This window comes from Terrapene carolina, unplaced genomic scaffold (assembly GCF_002925995.2).
Source record: "Terrapene carolina triunguis isolate 2854851 unplaced genomic scaffold, T_m_triunguis-2.0 Scaffold130, whole genome shotgun sequence".
NCBI classification, from domain to species: domain Eukaryota; kingdom Metazoa; phylum Chordata; order Testudines; family Emydidae; genus Terrapene; species Terrapene triunguis.
In genome coordinates this window covers 24,040,164-24,055,473 of record NW_020664481.1, presented here as the reverse complement: position 1 = coordinate 24,055,473, position 15,310 = coordinate 24,040,164, and the positions used below count along the sequence as shown (strand labels likewise).

The window sequence follows — 15,310 nt, the reverse complement described above, 5'->3', positions numbered from 1 at the left end:
TACAAACCTACTTCTGTCAATATCAAACTGAAATACAGGTTTTTGTGGTGTACAACTCGTGAAGATTGACCACAAACATCAACTAGCATTCTCTGCCAAAGCTCTAGTGAAGTTACACTAAAGCAATGCCAGGGATTGAATCGGAGACAAAAAATAGAGTTCAATAAATCACTCAAAGCAATTACGACTTGTGTGAGTGAGGTTAATGTCTTTAAAATAAGAACTTTGAGTGATTTATTGAACTCTATTCTTTGTTCCCTGATTCAGTCCCTGGCATTCTACAATCCAGAGTAGTTAGGCAGCTAGTGGGGTAGCAACGGGTGCAGCATGCATGTCAGTGGTCTAGCAATGTTTGCTAAGCCAAATCTATAGTGAGTGTCAGCTATGATTTTTGGGAGAGCTGGCTTGAGGATTAGCACTATAGTTACTTTTTAGGCCGTGAAAATTTGAGAAATCAACCTCAGTTTGTGGAATTTGGAGGTCAGCATGATTTTTGGCCATTATCTAAAACTAGGAAAAGGACTTATTGCCATTGTATATAAGACTTCTGAAAATGCAACTGTGGTCTAGGATTAAATAATACTAAAGTCTCAACTCTCATCTTACAAGTCTGCCTCAAAAAACTCATTTTCCTTTCCTACCTTTGAACACTGCCTGCTAATAATCCACTCCTACTCTTTCCCCCACCCCCATCATCCTTCCTCTCAGTTTTTCCATAGCATTACTACTTTCCCCCCCTTGCATTTAAGTACAGGAGACCCTATGCAGTGGCTAATAGGACACTGATTAATTTAAAATCACTTAATGAAAATCATTGCATTTATCAGAATTTCTAGCTTATAGCACTGACTGTGAGGAGCCCTTAATTCCCATCACTGGAAAGGACTTCAGCATAGTGGAATTTATGAGACTGTATTTTTTCATTTAAAGTTCAAGCCTATCCTAAGCCCTCAAAGAAACTATGCACAAAGTTCTTAATAAAACCACAGTGTGTTGGAGAGCCCTTGAACTGCCTATTATAATCCTTTAAACAAATCTCAAACTTTAAATGTATGGAATTTGTCATAGTACATTGGATTGGAATAAGCCACAGCAAGATTTAAGTGTTAAATGCCACTTTTTATTAAATGGTCAGGAAAACAAGGAAAAGGTTTGAGGTTTAAATCAACTCCTGGACTGGACTTTGCTTCAATTTACTAGGAATAAGATGGTAAATTAAATGTACTGCTTTCTAAACCTAGCAAAAGCCTGCAAGTTTACATAAAAAAATAAAACCACAATTGAGACAAGGTAGACATTATGGCACGCTTAAAATAAGTGCCAGAGAACTAAATACCTCTGATGTTGTTTTAAAATATAGTTAGAGATTTTAGATTCCAAAAGAGCCTTTCAATTCAGCGTGCGATGGGATTTATTTTAAACCTCACTCTTCAGCTACAGAGAAATAAATTAGCATGGAATAGAAAGTAACTAAGATTGCAAGGTTCCAGTTTACCTAGTTTTAAAAAAAAATAGCTTAATGTTTTAAATAAGAAGTTGAGATATAGATAGTATAAAAAATTTAACAAGATTGCAAAACAGGGTCATCCCACCGTGCCACACAGAAGGCAGGATACAAGACCCATTTTTGCAGCTGTATTTCATCTTAATTTAGCTATAGTTGCAACAAAATTGGTTTTATAGTACACCTCTACCCCGATAAAACGCTGTCCTCGGAAGCCAAAAAATCTTACCGTGTTATAGGTGAAGCCGCATTATATCGAACTTGCTTTGATCCGCCGGATCGCACCGCCCTGCCCACCCAGAGCGCTGCTTTACTGCGTTATATCCGAATTCGCGTTATATCAGGGTAGAGGTGTATTTGAATCTCTCAAGCACAGGCAAATAAGCAGACATGTATTCATATTGCACCACAGGACTATAGTTTGCTGTCCCGCTAATCATTTCAAATTTTGAACCTCTAAAAACAAATGATACCCAGGTGTTTCGGCTCTCAACTTAAGTGTTATATTTACAATATTGTCTAACATTGGTATGTAAAGTGACTAGGAGCAGACCTAGCAAGAAGGTATGATTAGAAGAACCTCAGTATCTTGAAGGTGATTTGATATTTACTTCAGTAGTACAATTATTTCTAGCATTTATTACTAACTGTTGAGGTGAACTAATAGCACATCAGATCAAGAATGTATTTCCCCTTTCCCCACAATGTTTCTCACAGTTGAATACTATGTACAAATAGATTTCTCTTCTGTGCCCATCGCTATTATACATCTAAATTTTCAAACTGAGATGACAGCCACGGTATTACATATTAGTTCTACTATAAAGTCTTTATAATATGTAAAAGTACTGCCTCTGGTGAACAGTATTGAAAATCAGAAACTAGAATTTCTGGTCTCTTTGCTGAAACAGTGCTTGTAAACTCATTTAAGAAACAATTAAATATGGAAGCTTTAAAGTTTTTGCCTCTTAAGAATTTTACTTTTTGGGGTTCTATTTGAACCAGTTAGAAACAAATCAATCACCACCACAAAACAGGTAACAATCCATAGGTAAATGTTAACATTTTAATCAAGTCTAAGTTTTTTTCTGTGAAAAGGCAATTTGGAGCATGTGAAAGGTGCAGAACAAAACAGCTTTGGAGATTGGAGTTCTCTCTCTGCAGACCCCACCACTTTTCACTGAAATGATAGTTTCTAGAGGAGAAAGGGTAGATCAATCTTTATATGCCAATTCAATCTGCTGCAACTGCCAATGATGAATGTTTGTTATGGATGCTTGTCTACTGGGATAAGGGGCAGATTCCCAAGCAAGTCACTTCACATAGGCCACTGAGCATCCATCAGATACGAAAGGCTTTTGGTCACTTCTGACTTGGAGTAGTTTTGAATTGTACTTAAAATGATTCATTATTCTGCTACCTAGTTCTCCAAAGTACGTTTAATTTGATCACTCAGCTCTACTATTATAGAATCTGTTTCCCCTCTTACTACTTAAATTCCATTTCTACGAGATTTTTCCATTGGCCTCAAACTATAATGAATAGTTCAGACTCTGTTTCCATGTCTGAAGTGACTGGTTAATGATTACCCATAATAATGTGAATTGACAGTACTTTAACTACAGACCATGGTAGGGAGTATGATGCACCCAAGCATCCCTCTTCAGTAATAGCTGGTATATCTGTTCCTGGCTCCAATGGTTCTTCAGTTGCCCCATATTCCCTGTTGATCCTCTTCTGTTTCTGTTAGTAACTTTTGCTTGGTTCTCTGCTGTTTTTGGAACTGCTTTAAATTTTTAGTTAGATTTGGTCTCTAATTTCTTATCTTCACTGTCCATCTCTGTCAAAACACTGTAACAAAGCACCTGGGTGGCTCGAGTGATAGCACCTGCATAGGAAATTGAAGATAAACCAAGTGAATATCCAAGTATTATCATCAAAGCAGCAAATTATTTAAACAGAACTTTAAGCCAACTGGACTACTTATAGATCAGTGAAAGTTAGTCTTGAAGTGTGTTCAGTTATATTTTCTTTAAAATATACACAAAGAGGATACATTTGCAACACAAGGTAAAGTTCCATTGTTGGTCGAGTCTGGTTTTTTTTTTTTTTTTTTTTTAAACAAACCAACAATATGTTTAAAAGATGCCCTAATGGTGACATAGTTTTTTCTCCCAGGCACCCTGTAAGGTATACAATACACTGAAATTTGTTTTCCCTGCTAAAAGAGACTGATAAGGCTTACAAAGCAAAAGCTCCAAATAGTGTGTGGGGGAAGGGAGAAGGGCTTCTGTATACATTTAAGAAATTGATAAGGTTTGATAATTGATCCATGCACTGACTGATGAAGCCATGTAACCTATTTCATTTAACAGTGGATTTATGAACAACCCCTGTGGGAACTTTTACCGAACTGTAAAAAACAAAGCAGTAGGCTGCAAGAGAAGATTGAGTAATCCTTAACTGGACAATTCAACAAAGGGATACTGGCAGGCAAAGCTCCAGAGAACATTTCCCCCCCCCAGCTTTGCATAGCATACACATTACATATTTTCAAGCAGCTGATCAAGCTCCAACTAAAGTGAAGCAAGACAACATGTTTGCTTGAGTCCAGAAAAGATTTAGTGATTTTAGAATTACAGCCAGCCTTGCTCTCGGATTTAGATTTTTCAATGTGATACAAATATAATGAGACTGATAGATGCTATAAAATATACACTAAAAGAAATGTAAAATACAGAAAAATAATGATTTTTCCCCCCAATCACTGCCATTCAGCTCATGTGTGATCATTCACACGAATTTAAAATTTATTGTAAATGTCTTCATTCAAGTCTAGCAAATAGTGAAATCTCCCAATCTACATGTGCTTACCTAAGATGTTGTTGATAAATGGAGGCCTTCTGGAAATGGGCAAGTAGACTCCAATGAAGTAGACTGGAATTCCAGATATAGCAATGCCAATTCCGATCAATGAATTAATGGTGTCACTATATAGAGGTACCACCACCAGAAATACTGAGCATACACAGAAAGCTATTGGGAAAAATAGGCTCAGCTGTAGAAAAGGAGAAAAAAAAGATTAGGACATTCTTGGAATGTTTTTGTATATCAACAGTTACATGCATTCTGATAAAAGTTGCAATTACAGAAAATTGCATTCCTAATACGTAACATTTTTCCAAATCAAGTTTTTAATTCCCATACACACAACAGCACGGGGTGGACTTGTATTTGGCTAGTTAGAAACATGTTAAGTGGATACAAGGACGACACTCTATACAGCAGACCCACAGAACAGAAGCTAAGATTCACATGTGCAGTAGTGTAAGATTATAACTATGCAATGTTGAAAGAAGCTTTTCACTGCAGCAGAGTGGCTTTTAGACAAATCCACTGCACTGAGACATTGCCCTTCAGGAGTCAAGAATGGCATGGTTTGTTTAATGAAGTGCATCGAACTTTACCAGAGAAAGGTGCTAAAGGAATTACGAATTCAGACATACCACAACAGCTCCAAATATTGCCTTGGTAGCAAAGATGCTACCAGCATGATTAATTTGCCCTCCCTAACTTTCACACAATAGTGCTGGGACTAAGGAGGAGGGGAAGAGAGGGAGGGAGCCATAATCCATTGACCTATAATCCAAAGAGCAAGCGTAGCTCCTGTTTTCAACCACATGAACCATTTTTCAGATGGCAGAAGGATGGACTACTGACTGAACTGAAAAAATGAAGAGGAATATCAGTCAGTCATTTTCACCTAGTAGTTGAGCCAGTCTGCTAGAGCAGGAATATTTACTGAGCACTTGACAGCAACGCATGGCATTTTACAAAAATTAAGACATGGCTTGTGCCCTGAGAGTTTACAATCTAACACTTCAGACATAACGCATATGGGTTCAAATTTCAGACAGTGCTGTAGGATGTACTGGGGTAGGGGAACAATCTTAAAAAAACTAATTCTGCTTACATCAATTCATTAATTTGTACCTTGAGAGGCCTGGGTCGATCTGGTTCCTTCCAGCGGAGGTATAATTGCCCAGCTATTGATAGTCCCACAAAAAACCAGTAACTGAAACTGAAGTAGTTAATAAGCTGGAAGACATCTTCTACAGTCAGATAAATGAGGGCCATAGTACACTGTTGGGAAAGAACATGAGTACCATGAAGAACTATACGTGATACATAGGTTTTGCAAGTTATTTTTTTGCTTTGTACATTAATGTCATCTTTCATGCCTGAGTGCTTTATATGATTATATACTTACAAACCTCACCCTTACAGAAATGGACTTTTTGGGAGGAAACAGTTATTTCTGATTATTCCTAGAGATGGGATTTTACTGAAATTTCCCAAGGTGGTGGGGGACACAAGGATGATGTTTCTTGCAATTCACCAAAGACAGAAGTGAATAAAGTGCTGAATTTAGCACCAAAGTCCAGCTACCTAGCTACTGTCAAAGATACTTACAGTGGCAAAATACATTAAGCAAGTTTACCAGAGCATAAAGGCGTTCATAAACAGCTGGATTTTTACTATACATAGTTCAATCATATCCTGACGACTAAATAGCCTGAATGTATTATCTATTTGATTTGCTAACAAGAAGTCAAAGAAAATTTAAGATGGATCTTAGACTAGCTTGAGTCTTACCTTGTGCATGAGAAATGGAAGTCTGCAAACAACTGCACCCAACAGCAACAAAGCCAAAGTATTCAGTCACTTTATTCCTGTTCCAGTTTTCTTTATATTTAGAGACTTTGTAGTTTGACTTACATTAAGAATTTTTAGGAATTATCAACCTAATGCAACTCTCCAGAGACTAATTAATTGTTAATTCATACAAGTGAAAGATCATTTAATGTAATATACAATACAGACCTTATCTGTCAATGAACTCCAACCCAAGTACAAAAAAATCCATTTTGGATCTATTTCATATCCCAAACACTTTCAAACAGCTTAAAAGCAGCAGCAGCAGCAACTTACATTGAAGAGTAGTGCTGGTACAGGTGTGAACCTCCCTATATGGATCATGGACAATAGATCAGGGAGATGACCTTCCCGGGATCCTACAAAAAATAGCCTGTAAAGGACACAACAACAAGTAAATCTTTTTAAGCTTTAAACATAGTATTTAAACAGGAAAACAAGAAAATTAAGTTATTAACTCCACAAGAAAACTGGAGAATAATCCAATTCTTGACCACGGGCATGAAACAATGTGGTTGATTACCTAGTATACAACATTTATTATACCTTACAATGTATTGTTCATATTGCTATGCAGTCACATTTTGCGAGTGAGGGGGGGGAAATGGGACAGACCTGTGATATGGAATATACAAACTAAAGTCTATTGAGGACAGTTATTTTATTGTGATATTCTTTAATGGCACGGACATTAAAAGTGTTCATTTATTTTATGTGTGATAAACTAAGTTGGCCAAGAGTGCTTATGAACATCTTTTATTATTATTATTATATGGAGATATACCTATCTCATAGAACTGGAAGGGACCCTGAAAGGTCATCAAGTCCAGTCCCCTGCCTTCACTAGCAGGACCAAGTACTGATTTTGCAAGATCTTAAAACAGAACCAAAATGTGTATTACCTAGATGATGCTAAAATTGATGCATTAAGTCCACCAAAACATGAAACAGCTACAGCAACAGGAACTGTCCAACTGAAAATGCCGAACACCTGGTCAGCAAATGTCTAATGAATGAAGACAAGGGAAAAAATTAAAATTTTTGCAATGGCAGGACATAAATAGAACAGTAAAATTAAACCTGTTTTAATAATATTTGTGTGAGAAAAAAACAGCATTTAACACATACATTAGTAATCTTCCACAGAGCTGTATAAATTGGCAGCCATTCCTTTCACCTATTTTAGTTATAGCGTCAACACAAAATGAAGCTCAAGTCAGGCAATTTAGTTTGGGTTTACTGCTCAGTGAACCCAAGAAGTCTTTTCTTTAAGCAATTCACAAAGAATTATGCTCATAAATCTAAAACAGATTTCTAAGTTGCTTTGGTTTCTCTGGCTTACCCACATAATATGCTGTGTTATACACCTTAATTATAAAAAGTCAGTATAACAGAGTCGCTTCCAGAGCAACAAATAAATAGGTCTCCAAGGGGAAAAACATACAATCTAAGATCCAATTAGGGAGGTGGTATTTCAGAAGGCAAAGCACAACTGAGGAAACTTCTCCCCAAAACCCTCCATCACATGAGCATTTCTATAAAGTTATTGTTCTCGGAGCCAGTCTATAATCCTTATTTTTCTTTTCCCTTCTACTCCCTCCCCCTATCCCCAAACCAGCACATTCTGTCCCCTAGGCAGCCCTTCCCCTTCTTTGAACCGCAGGGGCTTTGGTCCTAAAACACTGTAGCTGCAGAGCAGCTGGTGTTCTGTTAGCCAGCATCAACTTCCTCACTGCTGATGCTGCCAGACTCCTTACATGCCATTGCAGAGATCGCCAGTACCAGTGACTCTAGAGCAAGGTGGCTAGGCGCACAGGATTTCTTAGTAGGTGAATGAGCAAAAGCCTCCAGAGGCCAATGCTCTGGAAACTATCGCAAATGTTTAATAGCAGAATTTGCTAGAGAGCACATTGGATAACGTTCTGTTCAGCATAATCTATTTCTCCCAGGTGAAGGAAATAGGATAGAATCCCTTAGAAAATCAGGTCTCAAAAAATGTTAAAAAAAAAAAAAAAAAATCAAGTTATTTAATATATAATGAAAGACAATTGCTTAGATACAGAAGTTTCTCTCCCCCCACCTGGGCCCTGTACCTTTAACTTTTCTCTTTTGGGGTATGTGCTAGGGGATGGAAGGGGAGCTATGCCCCCCCCCCAAAAAAATTCCCTTATCCTCGCAGAGCTGGGGGGGAAGAAAGCCTTCATTGCAAATATGGAAGCTGTCAATTAGGGCTGTTGATTCATCACAGTTAACTCACGCGATTAACTCAAAAAAACTAATCATGATTAAAAAAATTAATCACAGTTTTAATCGCACTGTTAAACAATAGAATACCAATTGAAATGTATTATATTTTGGATGTTCTTCTACATTCTCATATATATTGTATTCTGTGTTGTAATTAAAATCAAAGCGTATATTATTTTTGATTACAAATATTTGCATTGTAAAAATGATAAACAAAAGAAATAGTATTTTTCAATTCACTTCGTACAAGTACTGTAGTGCAATCTCTTTGTCGTGAAAGTGCAATTTACAAATTTAGATTTTTTTTGTTACATAACTGCACTCAAAGACAAAACAATGTAAAACTTCAGTGCCTACAAGTCCACTCAGTCCTACTTTTTGTTCAGCCAATCGCTAAGACAAACAAGTTTGTTTACATTTACAGGCTATAGTACTGCCATCTTCTTATTTATAATGTCACCAAAAAGTGAGAACAGGCATTTACATGGCACGTTTTAGCCGGCATTGCAAGGTATTTACGTGCCAGATATGCTAAACATTCATAGGCCTCTTCATGCTTTGGCCACCATTCCAGAGGACATGCTTCCATGCTGATGACGCCCGTTAAAAAAATAATGCGTTAATTAAATTTGTGATTGAACTCCCTGGGGGAGAATTGTATGTCCCCTGCTGTTTTACCCACATTCTGCCATATATTTCATGTTACAGCAGTCTCAGATTATGACCCAGCATATTTTGTTCATTTTAAGAACACTTTCACTGCAGATTTCACAAAATGCAAAGAAGGTACCTGTCATAACTATAAAGGGAAGGGTAACAGCTCTCCTGTGTACAGTACTATAAAATCCCTCCAGGACAGAGACTCCAAATCCTTTTACCTGTAAAGGGTTAAGAAGCTCGGGTAACCTGGCTGACACCTGACCCAAAGGACCAATAAGGGGACAAGATAATTTCAAATCTTGGGGGGGTGGAAGGCTTTTGTTTGTGCTCTTTGTTTAAGGGGTTGTTCACTCTTGGGACTGAGAGGGACCAGACATCAATCCAGGTTCTCCCCATCTTTCTAAACAACTCTCTCATATTTCAAACTTGTAAGTAAAAAGCCAGGCAAGGCGTCTTAGTTTTTACTTTGTTTTCTCAACTTGTAAATGTACCTTTTACTAGAGTGTTTATCTTTGTTTGCTGTACTTTGAACCTACGACTAGAGGGGAGTCCTCTGAGCTCTTTAAGTTTGATTACCTTGTAAAGTTATTTTCCATACTGATTTTACAGAGATGATTTTTACCTTTTTCTTTAATTAAAAGCCTTCTTTTTAAGAACCTGATTGATTTTTCCTTGTTTTTAGATCCTAGGGAGTTGGATCTGTATTCACTAGGAGTTGGTGAAAGGAAGGAGGGAGGAAGGGTCAATTTCTCCTTGTTTTAAGATCCAAGGGGTTTGGATCTGTATTCACCAGGGAATTGGTGAAAGGTTTCTCAAAGCTTCCCAGGGAAGGGAATTAGCTTGTGGGAATGGTGGCAGCGGACCAAATCTAAGCTGGTAGTTAAGCTTAGAAGTCTTCATGCAGGCCCCCACACTTGTACCCTACAGTTCAAAGTGGGGATACAGCCTTGACAGTACCAATGTGAGATTTCTAAACATAGCTACAATACTCGACCCAAGGTTTAAGAATCTGAAGTGCCTTCCAAAATCTGAGAGGGACGAGTTGTGGAGCATGCTTTCAGAAGTCTTAAAAGAGCAATAATCTGATGCGGAAACTACAGAACCCGAAACACCAAAAAAGAAAATCAACCTTCTGTTGGTGGCATCAGACTCAAGATAATGACAATGAACATGCGTTGGTCCGCATTGCTTTGGATTGTTATTGAGCAGAACCCGTCATCAGCATGGACACATGTCCCCTGGAATGGTAGTTGAAGCATGAAGGGACATATGAATCTTTAGCACATCTGGCACATAAATATCTTGTGACACCGGCTACAACAGTGCCGTGAGAACGCCTGTTCTCACTTTCAGATGACATTGTAAACAAGAAGCGGGCAGCATTATCTCCTGCAAATGTAAACAAACTTGTTTGTCTGAGCGATTGGCTGAACAAGAAGGACTGAGTGGATTTGTAGGCCCTAAAGTTTTACACTGTTTTGTTTTTGAGTGCAGTTTTTTTGTACATAAATCTACATTTGTAAATTCAACGTTCATGATCAAGAGATTGCACTACAGTACTTCTACTAGGTGAATTGAAACATACAATTTCTTTTGTTTTTTTACAGTGCAAATACTTGTAATCAAAAATAAATATAAAGTGAGCACTGTACACTTTGTATTCTGTGTTGTAATTGAAATCAATATATTTGAAAATGTAGATAACATCCAAATATATTTAAATAAATGGTATTTTATTATTTTTTAACAATGCAATTAATCGCAATAAATTTTTTTAATTGCTTGACAGTCCTACTATCAATTATTTCTTTGCTGAATTTTATCAAATGGCATGTTACTTCTATTATACCATTTTCTGGAGCAAACTAGTAGTGATGGCAGCAGCTGCTTAGTGTCTTGCATTAAATCAATCAATTGCTGCACTAAATCATTCTACATCATTTACAGGCTACGAATTGCACACTTTTTTTATATCTATAAAGGAAGAAACAGCTAGTTAGTATCCAAGTGACATTCGCAGCACACAACTAGTTGCAGGAGATATCAAGCTTCTTTGTTGTACATACAGTAGGTATTTTATATTTCTGTATTTGCATAGTACATACGTAGGTGTACATGGTCATCTAAACATTTCCAGTAATTCCTCCCCCAATTCTTTCTTAGCTTTCTTCTTCTTCAGCCTCAAGAGCAAGATACCAAAGGGCAAGAGCTGCAAAAATTAGTCCCTGCTTCCTGCGTGTTTTCTGTCTTTTCAGTCATAAATATTCATTTTCAGGCCAACAGTGAACCACCAGCTGTTAGTATTTTGACCCCCACAATACACCCTTTTCAGATGGCTTTTCACTAATGAAACTATGGACTAAGCAGGTCACTCAAAATGGGTAAATATTCAACACTGCACTTTGTTCATAGTGTACAAAGACATCTGGAGTTAAAGGTGGCCTGAAATATTTCTAATTGGCTTCTCCTCAACCACCACCTAAAGCAACACAGAATGCTTCGTTTCCTATCTTCCTCAGATGGCTCTAGACGCAAGTGATATCACCACATACCTTGGCCATGGTCAGTTTAAAGAAATGTCACGAGGCCCAAGTTGGGCAAAATCTGAACTAGAGTTTCAGGTTTATTTTTCTTGTGAAAGGAAAGAAAAAACCCTAAAGTTTTCATATGACTTAAATCCTTCAGCTACCAAAAACAGATCGTTTTATAAACACAAAACAAAGCTTGCCTATCCTCGAGTACCCTGTCCAAACTTCTAGACAGCAAAGTGCTTTCTCCAGCATTTAAGTAGTCCAGCTAGTTTAAGGAGTCACATGTGTCAGTATATAATGCCTGCATCTGTAACTTTCACTCTATGCATCCGAAGAGGTGAGGTTTTTACCCACGAAAGCTTATGCCCAAATAAATCTGTTAGTCTTTAAGGTGCCACCAGACTCCTTGTTGTTTTTGTAGATACAGACTAACACGGCTACCCCCTGATACTTGACAGCTAGTTTAAGGATCTGAACTTAATTCTGCTTACAGCATGTGATGACCTGCAGTATAAACCAGAATGTATTCCATCTCTATGTAACTCTCAGCAAATTTAACTGAGCATCAGCACAGGGGAATGAATTTCTTGATGTGATGTGCCAATGCAAAAATGTATTCATGCTTACAGAAATCTGCACCAACAGGTTAAAAGCTACTCGGGGCTTTACTACATGGTGGTGTAATACATTCTGTGGAGGTGTGATTTCTAAAATGCACTAACATGCTGGACTTGAATTGGTCCATACAGACTTTGCTGGTAGTAGTACTACATTAAAACACACTAGGGGACCTTTAGTGTATACCAGAAAGGTCTTAATAGACAGCAACTTAGCGTGCTTTAAAAATCACACCCCCTTACAGCACGTTATCCCACTGTGTAGACAAGCCCTTAGTCAACTGTGTAGGTAAACTGAAAGTTGCCTTTCCTTCTTAAGTCTCCAGAAAAATTGTACACAGTGGCATAATTCCCTCATTATTAAGCAACTACAGAGGAAAAAGTGAAGGCAAAAAAAGACAACATTTGCTTCTTTAAATGGTCAGATTAAATATAAACTATTGCCCCGAGGCTCTAAAGAAAAAAATTTAACTTGACACCTCTTGCTCCTTCATATTATCCCACTTGTTAAAAAGTTCACCAAGATTATTCTTTGTAAAGAGCCCTCAGTTCAAAATACAGAAATCCAGGCTTTATTCTGTACTGTTTGTGTCTATAACTGCTTTGATTTTTAATGGGGCCCTTTTTTGCATTTTCATCGTTTCATTTTTACCTTTTCCAAATAAATCCTAATTAAGGTTTCCTTTGTCAGCAAAAGATGGCTAACATGAACAGATTTAATTCACCAGAAGGGGCAAATAGTAAAGTCAGGACAAAAGCCAATCAATAAAACTTGTAGGAAATGTGTAAGAAAACTTAGATAATGTATTAAGGTGAACTTCAGAGTTCTCTCACTGCTTCCATGAGGGTGGAGAGAGACACAGAGGATTCTGGCCTCAAAAAGTGAAAAAACAGCCTTCCAAATGTGAGCAATGAAAACTGACCATTGCAAGGACTCACCATATAGACTTCGTATTGCCCAGCCTCTGGCTCTCCCCTGTCAACAAGGTTCCCTCTGTGTGGGAAGTACAAGTGCAAAGCTGAAGCTAATGTCGCTAAAGGCAACATTAATAGGACTGCAGCTATCTGCTGTCTCAGATTGGGGCTTTTTGCAAAGAATGGTTTGTCCTCTTGCTGTCATCCAGAGACCCTAAGGCACAGAGCTGTCTGCAGAGGTCACTCTTGCATAGGAACATGCAACATTGGCTTTATATCTCCCCACCTACTTCATTTGGAATTTTCTGCCCTAAATTATTTGCTCCTTTCCTTCTTCGCCTCACAGAATGAACATACAGTATGTAGACAAGAAATCCTCCATACTGAAACAGATCATGGCCCTGTAAAAAAGCAGTAGCATACAGGATGTCCACAAAGACTATACCCTTCAAAAGAAGAGAACTGCCTTTCTCTAAAGCCAGAAGTATGATACCATATGCAAAGAAAGCAAAACTATTTTGGAATTTACATAATCCAGCCTCACAGAAGCTGTCATGAAAGTCTGCCAATTCAGGAGGGTAAGTCTACTTATCTGTACTTTACAATGATTGATCAAAATAAATTGTAAATTTTTCCTTATCCAATAGACTACCTATTGCTTGTCCATCAAAAAAGTCCTCGTGGAAAGGAGAATTATGCAAAGCTGATTATAGTCCATTCTATCAGATGATAAAAATGAGCGGGAGGAAACAGAAGAGGATAAATAAAGGAACTGAATAGTGCAAAAATCTGACTGCAAAAACTGGAGGCTATCAAGTATAACAATAGCTTGATACCACAAGAATAACATTCTCCAGCCTGGATTGCCCAATTCAAATTGACTGGTGATTCCAGTGGGTATCTTTCTTGGTCTGCAAACATCCTACACATGGAGTATTGTAAACTTTTAGGTGCCTCTTTTGTATCATCAGATCCATATGCCTACTGGAATTAAGGCAAAGGTAGCTCAGAGAAATCAGGTCTCCCAAGGAAGAACGTGATGGCTGATGATCAAATAATGAAGTAATTTTGAAAGATTCTTCAGAACAAATAAGCTGCATCAAGAGATGAAAATTCCTACAGACAACTGTTGCAATAGAAGAATAAGAAATCTGGTCTCCAAAGTTGAGCAATCCAAAGACCAAATTGAAATTAAGAGATTCCAAAATTTAAATCTGATGAAGGACATGATAAAAAACCTACACACCACTGCACAACTAACTGTGGAACTCTCGTCCACAAGATGTCACGGAGGAAAAAAAGCTTCCTAGTAGATTAGAGAGACATGATGGGTGAGGTAATATCTTTTATTGGATCAACTTCTGTTGGAGAGATAGACAAGCTTTCAAGCTTACAAAGAGCTCTTCAGTTCTTGGAAAACTTACTCAGAGTGTCACAGCTAAATACAAGATGGAACAGATTGTTTAGCATAAGTAGTTAACACATATTTCAAGGGACCATTCAAGATGAAGTGGCCTGTTAATATAGGTGATTTGACATTTATATGGATGATTAACAGCTAGAGTTACATTAGCTAGAGTTACAGAGAGAGATGATAAATTTATAAATGTAAATTCATACGTTAGGATGTAAGTTAACCAACTGCAGTTAGGAAGAAATCCCCTTTCCCTCCCACCAAATAGGTAGGTTGTCTGACCATTATGGATTTTCCATCTTCTACTGAAGCATCTAGTACTGGCCAGTATAGGAGACAGCATACTGAATGAGGTGGACCATTGGTTCTATCTGGTAAGTCAAATTCTATTCTTGTAAGAAGGAATTAACAATGTTTCATACAGCTGAACAGACAGAAATCACATTTAACGTGTGACAGGTTTTACATACTCAAGTCTGGAAAAAGCTCAGGCAAAGGTAATATAGTATCACTGTGTCAGATAAAATAGATTCGACATATACTAGATAAGGTTTTGAGGCTCATAAAATGAAACAGTACAATGAATAATCTGGCTCATAAAACCAGGCAGTCAATTATTTTCTGTAAAACCTCACTTGCTCAGTCTCGGAAAGAAGTAAAGAGTAATCTGGTGAAGATGCTACTCTTCAATATATTACCCCCCTAA

General features: G+C 37.6%; 1 protein-coding gene across 1 annotated transcript in view; it reads right to left on the bottom strand.

Moving 5' to 3' along the window:
* Nucleotides 1-1,824: 1,824 nt before the first annotated feature.
* The window catches only part of SLC7A6 (solute carrier family 7 member 6), a 49,628-nt gene continuing 36,142 nt past the window's right edge, over nt 1,825-15,310 (bottom strand). Inside the window, exons 6-10 of the mRNA XM_024202235.1 lie at nt 7,123-7,226; nt 6,497-6,593; nt 5,498-5,647; nt 4,379-4,562; nt 1,825-3,392 (exon numbers count right to left, since the gene is read on the bottom strand). Coding sequence (XP_024058003.1) covers nt 3,301-3,392; nt 4,379-4,562; nt 5,498-5,647; nt 6,497-6,593; nt 7,123-7,226 — 627 coding nt within the window. The 3' untranslated portion in view covers nt 1,825-3,300. The remainder of the gene's footprint in view (nt 3,393-4,378; nt 4,563-5,497; nt 5,648-6,496; nt 6,594-7,122; nt 7,227-15,310) is intronic.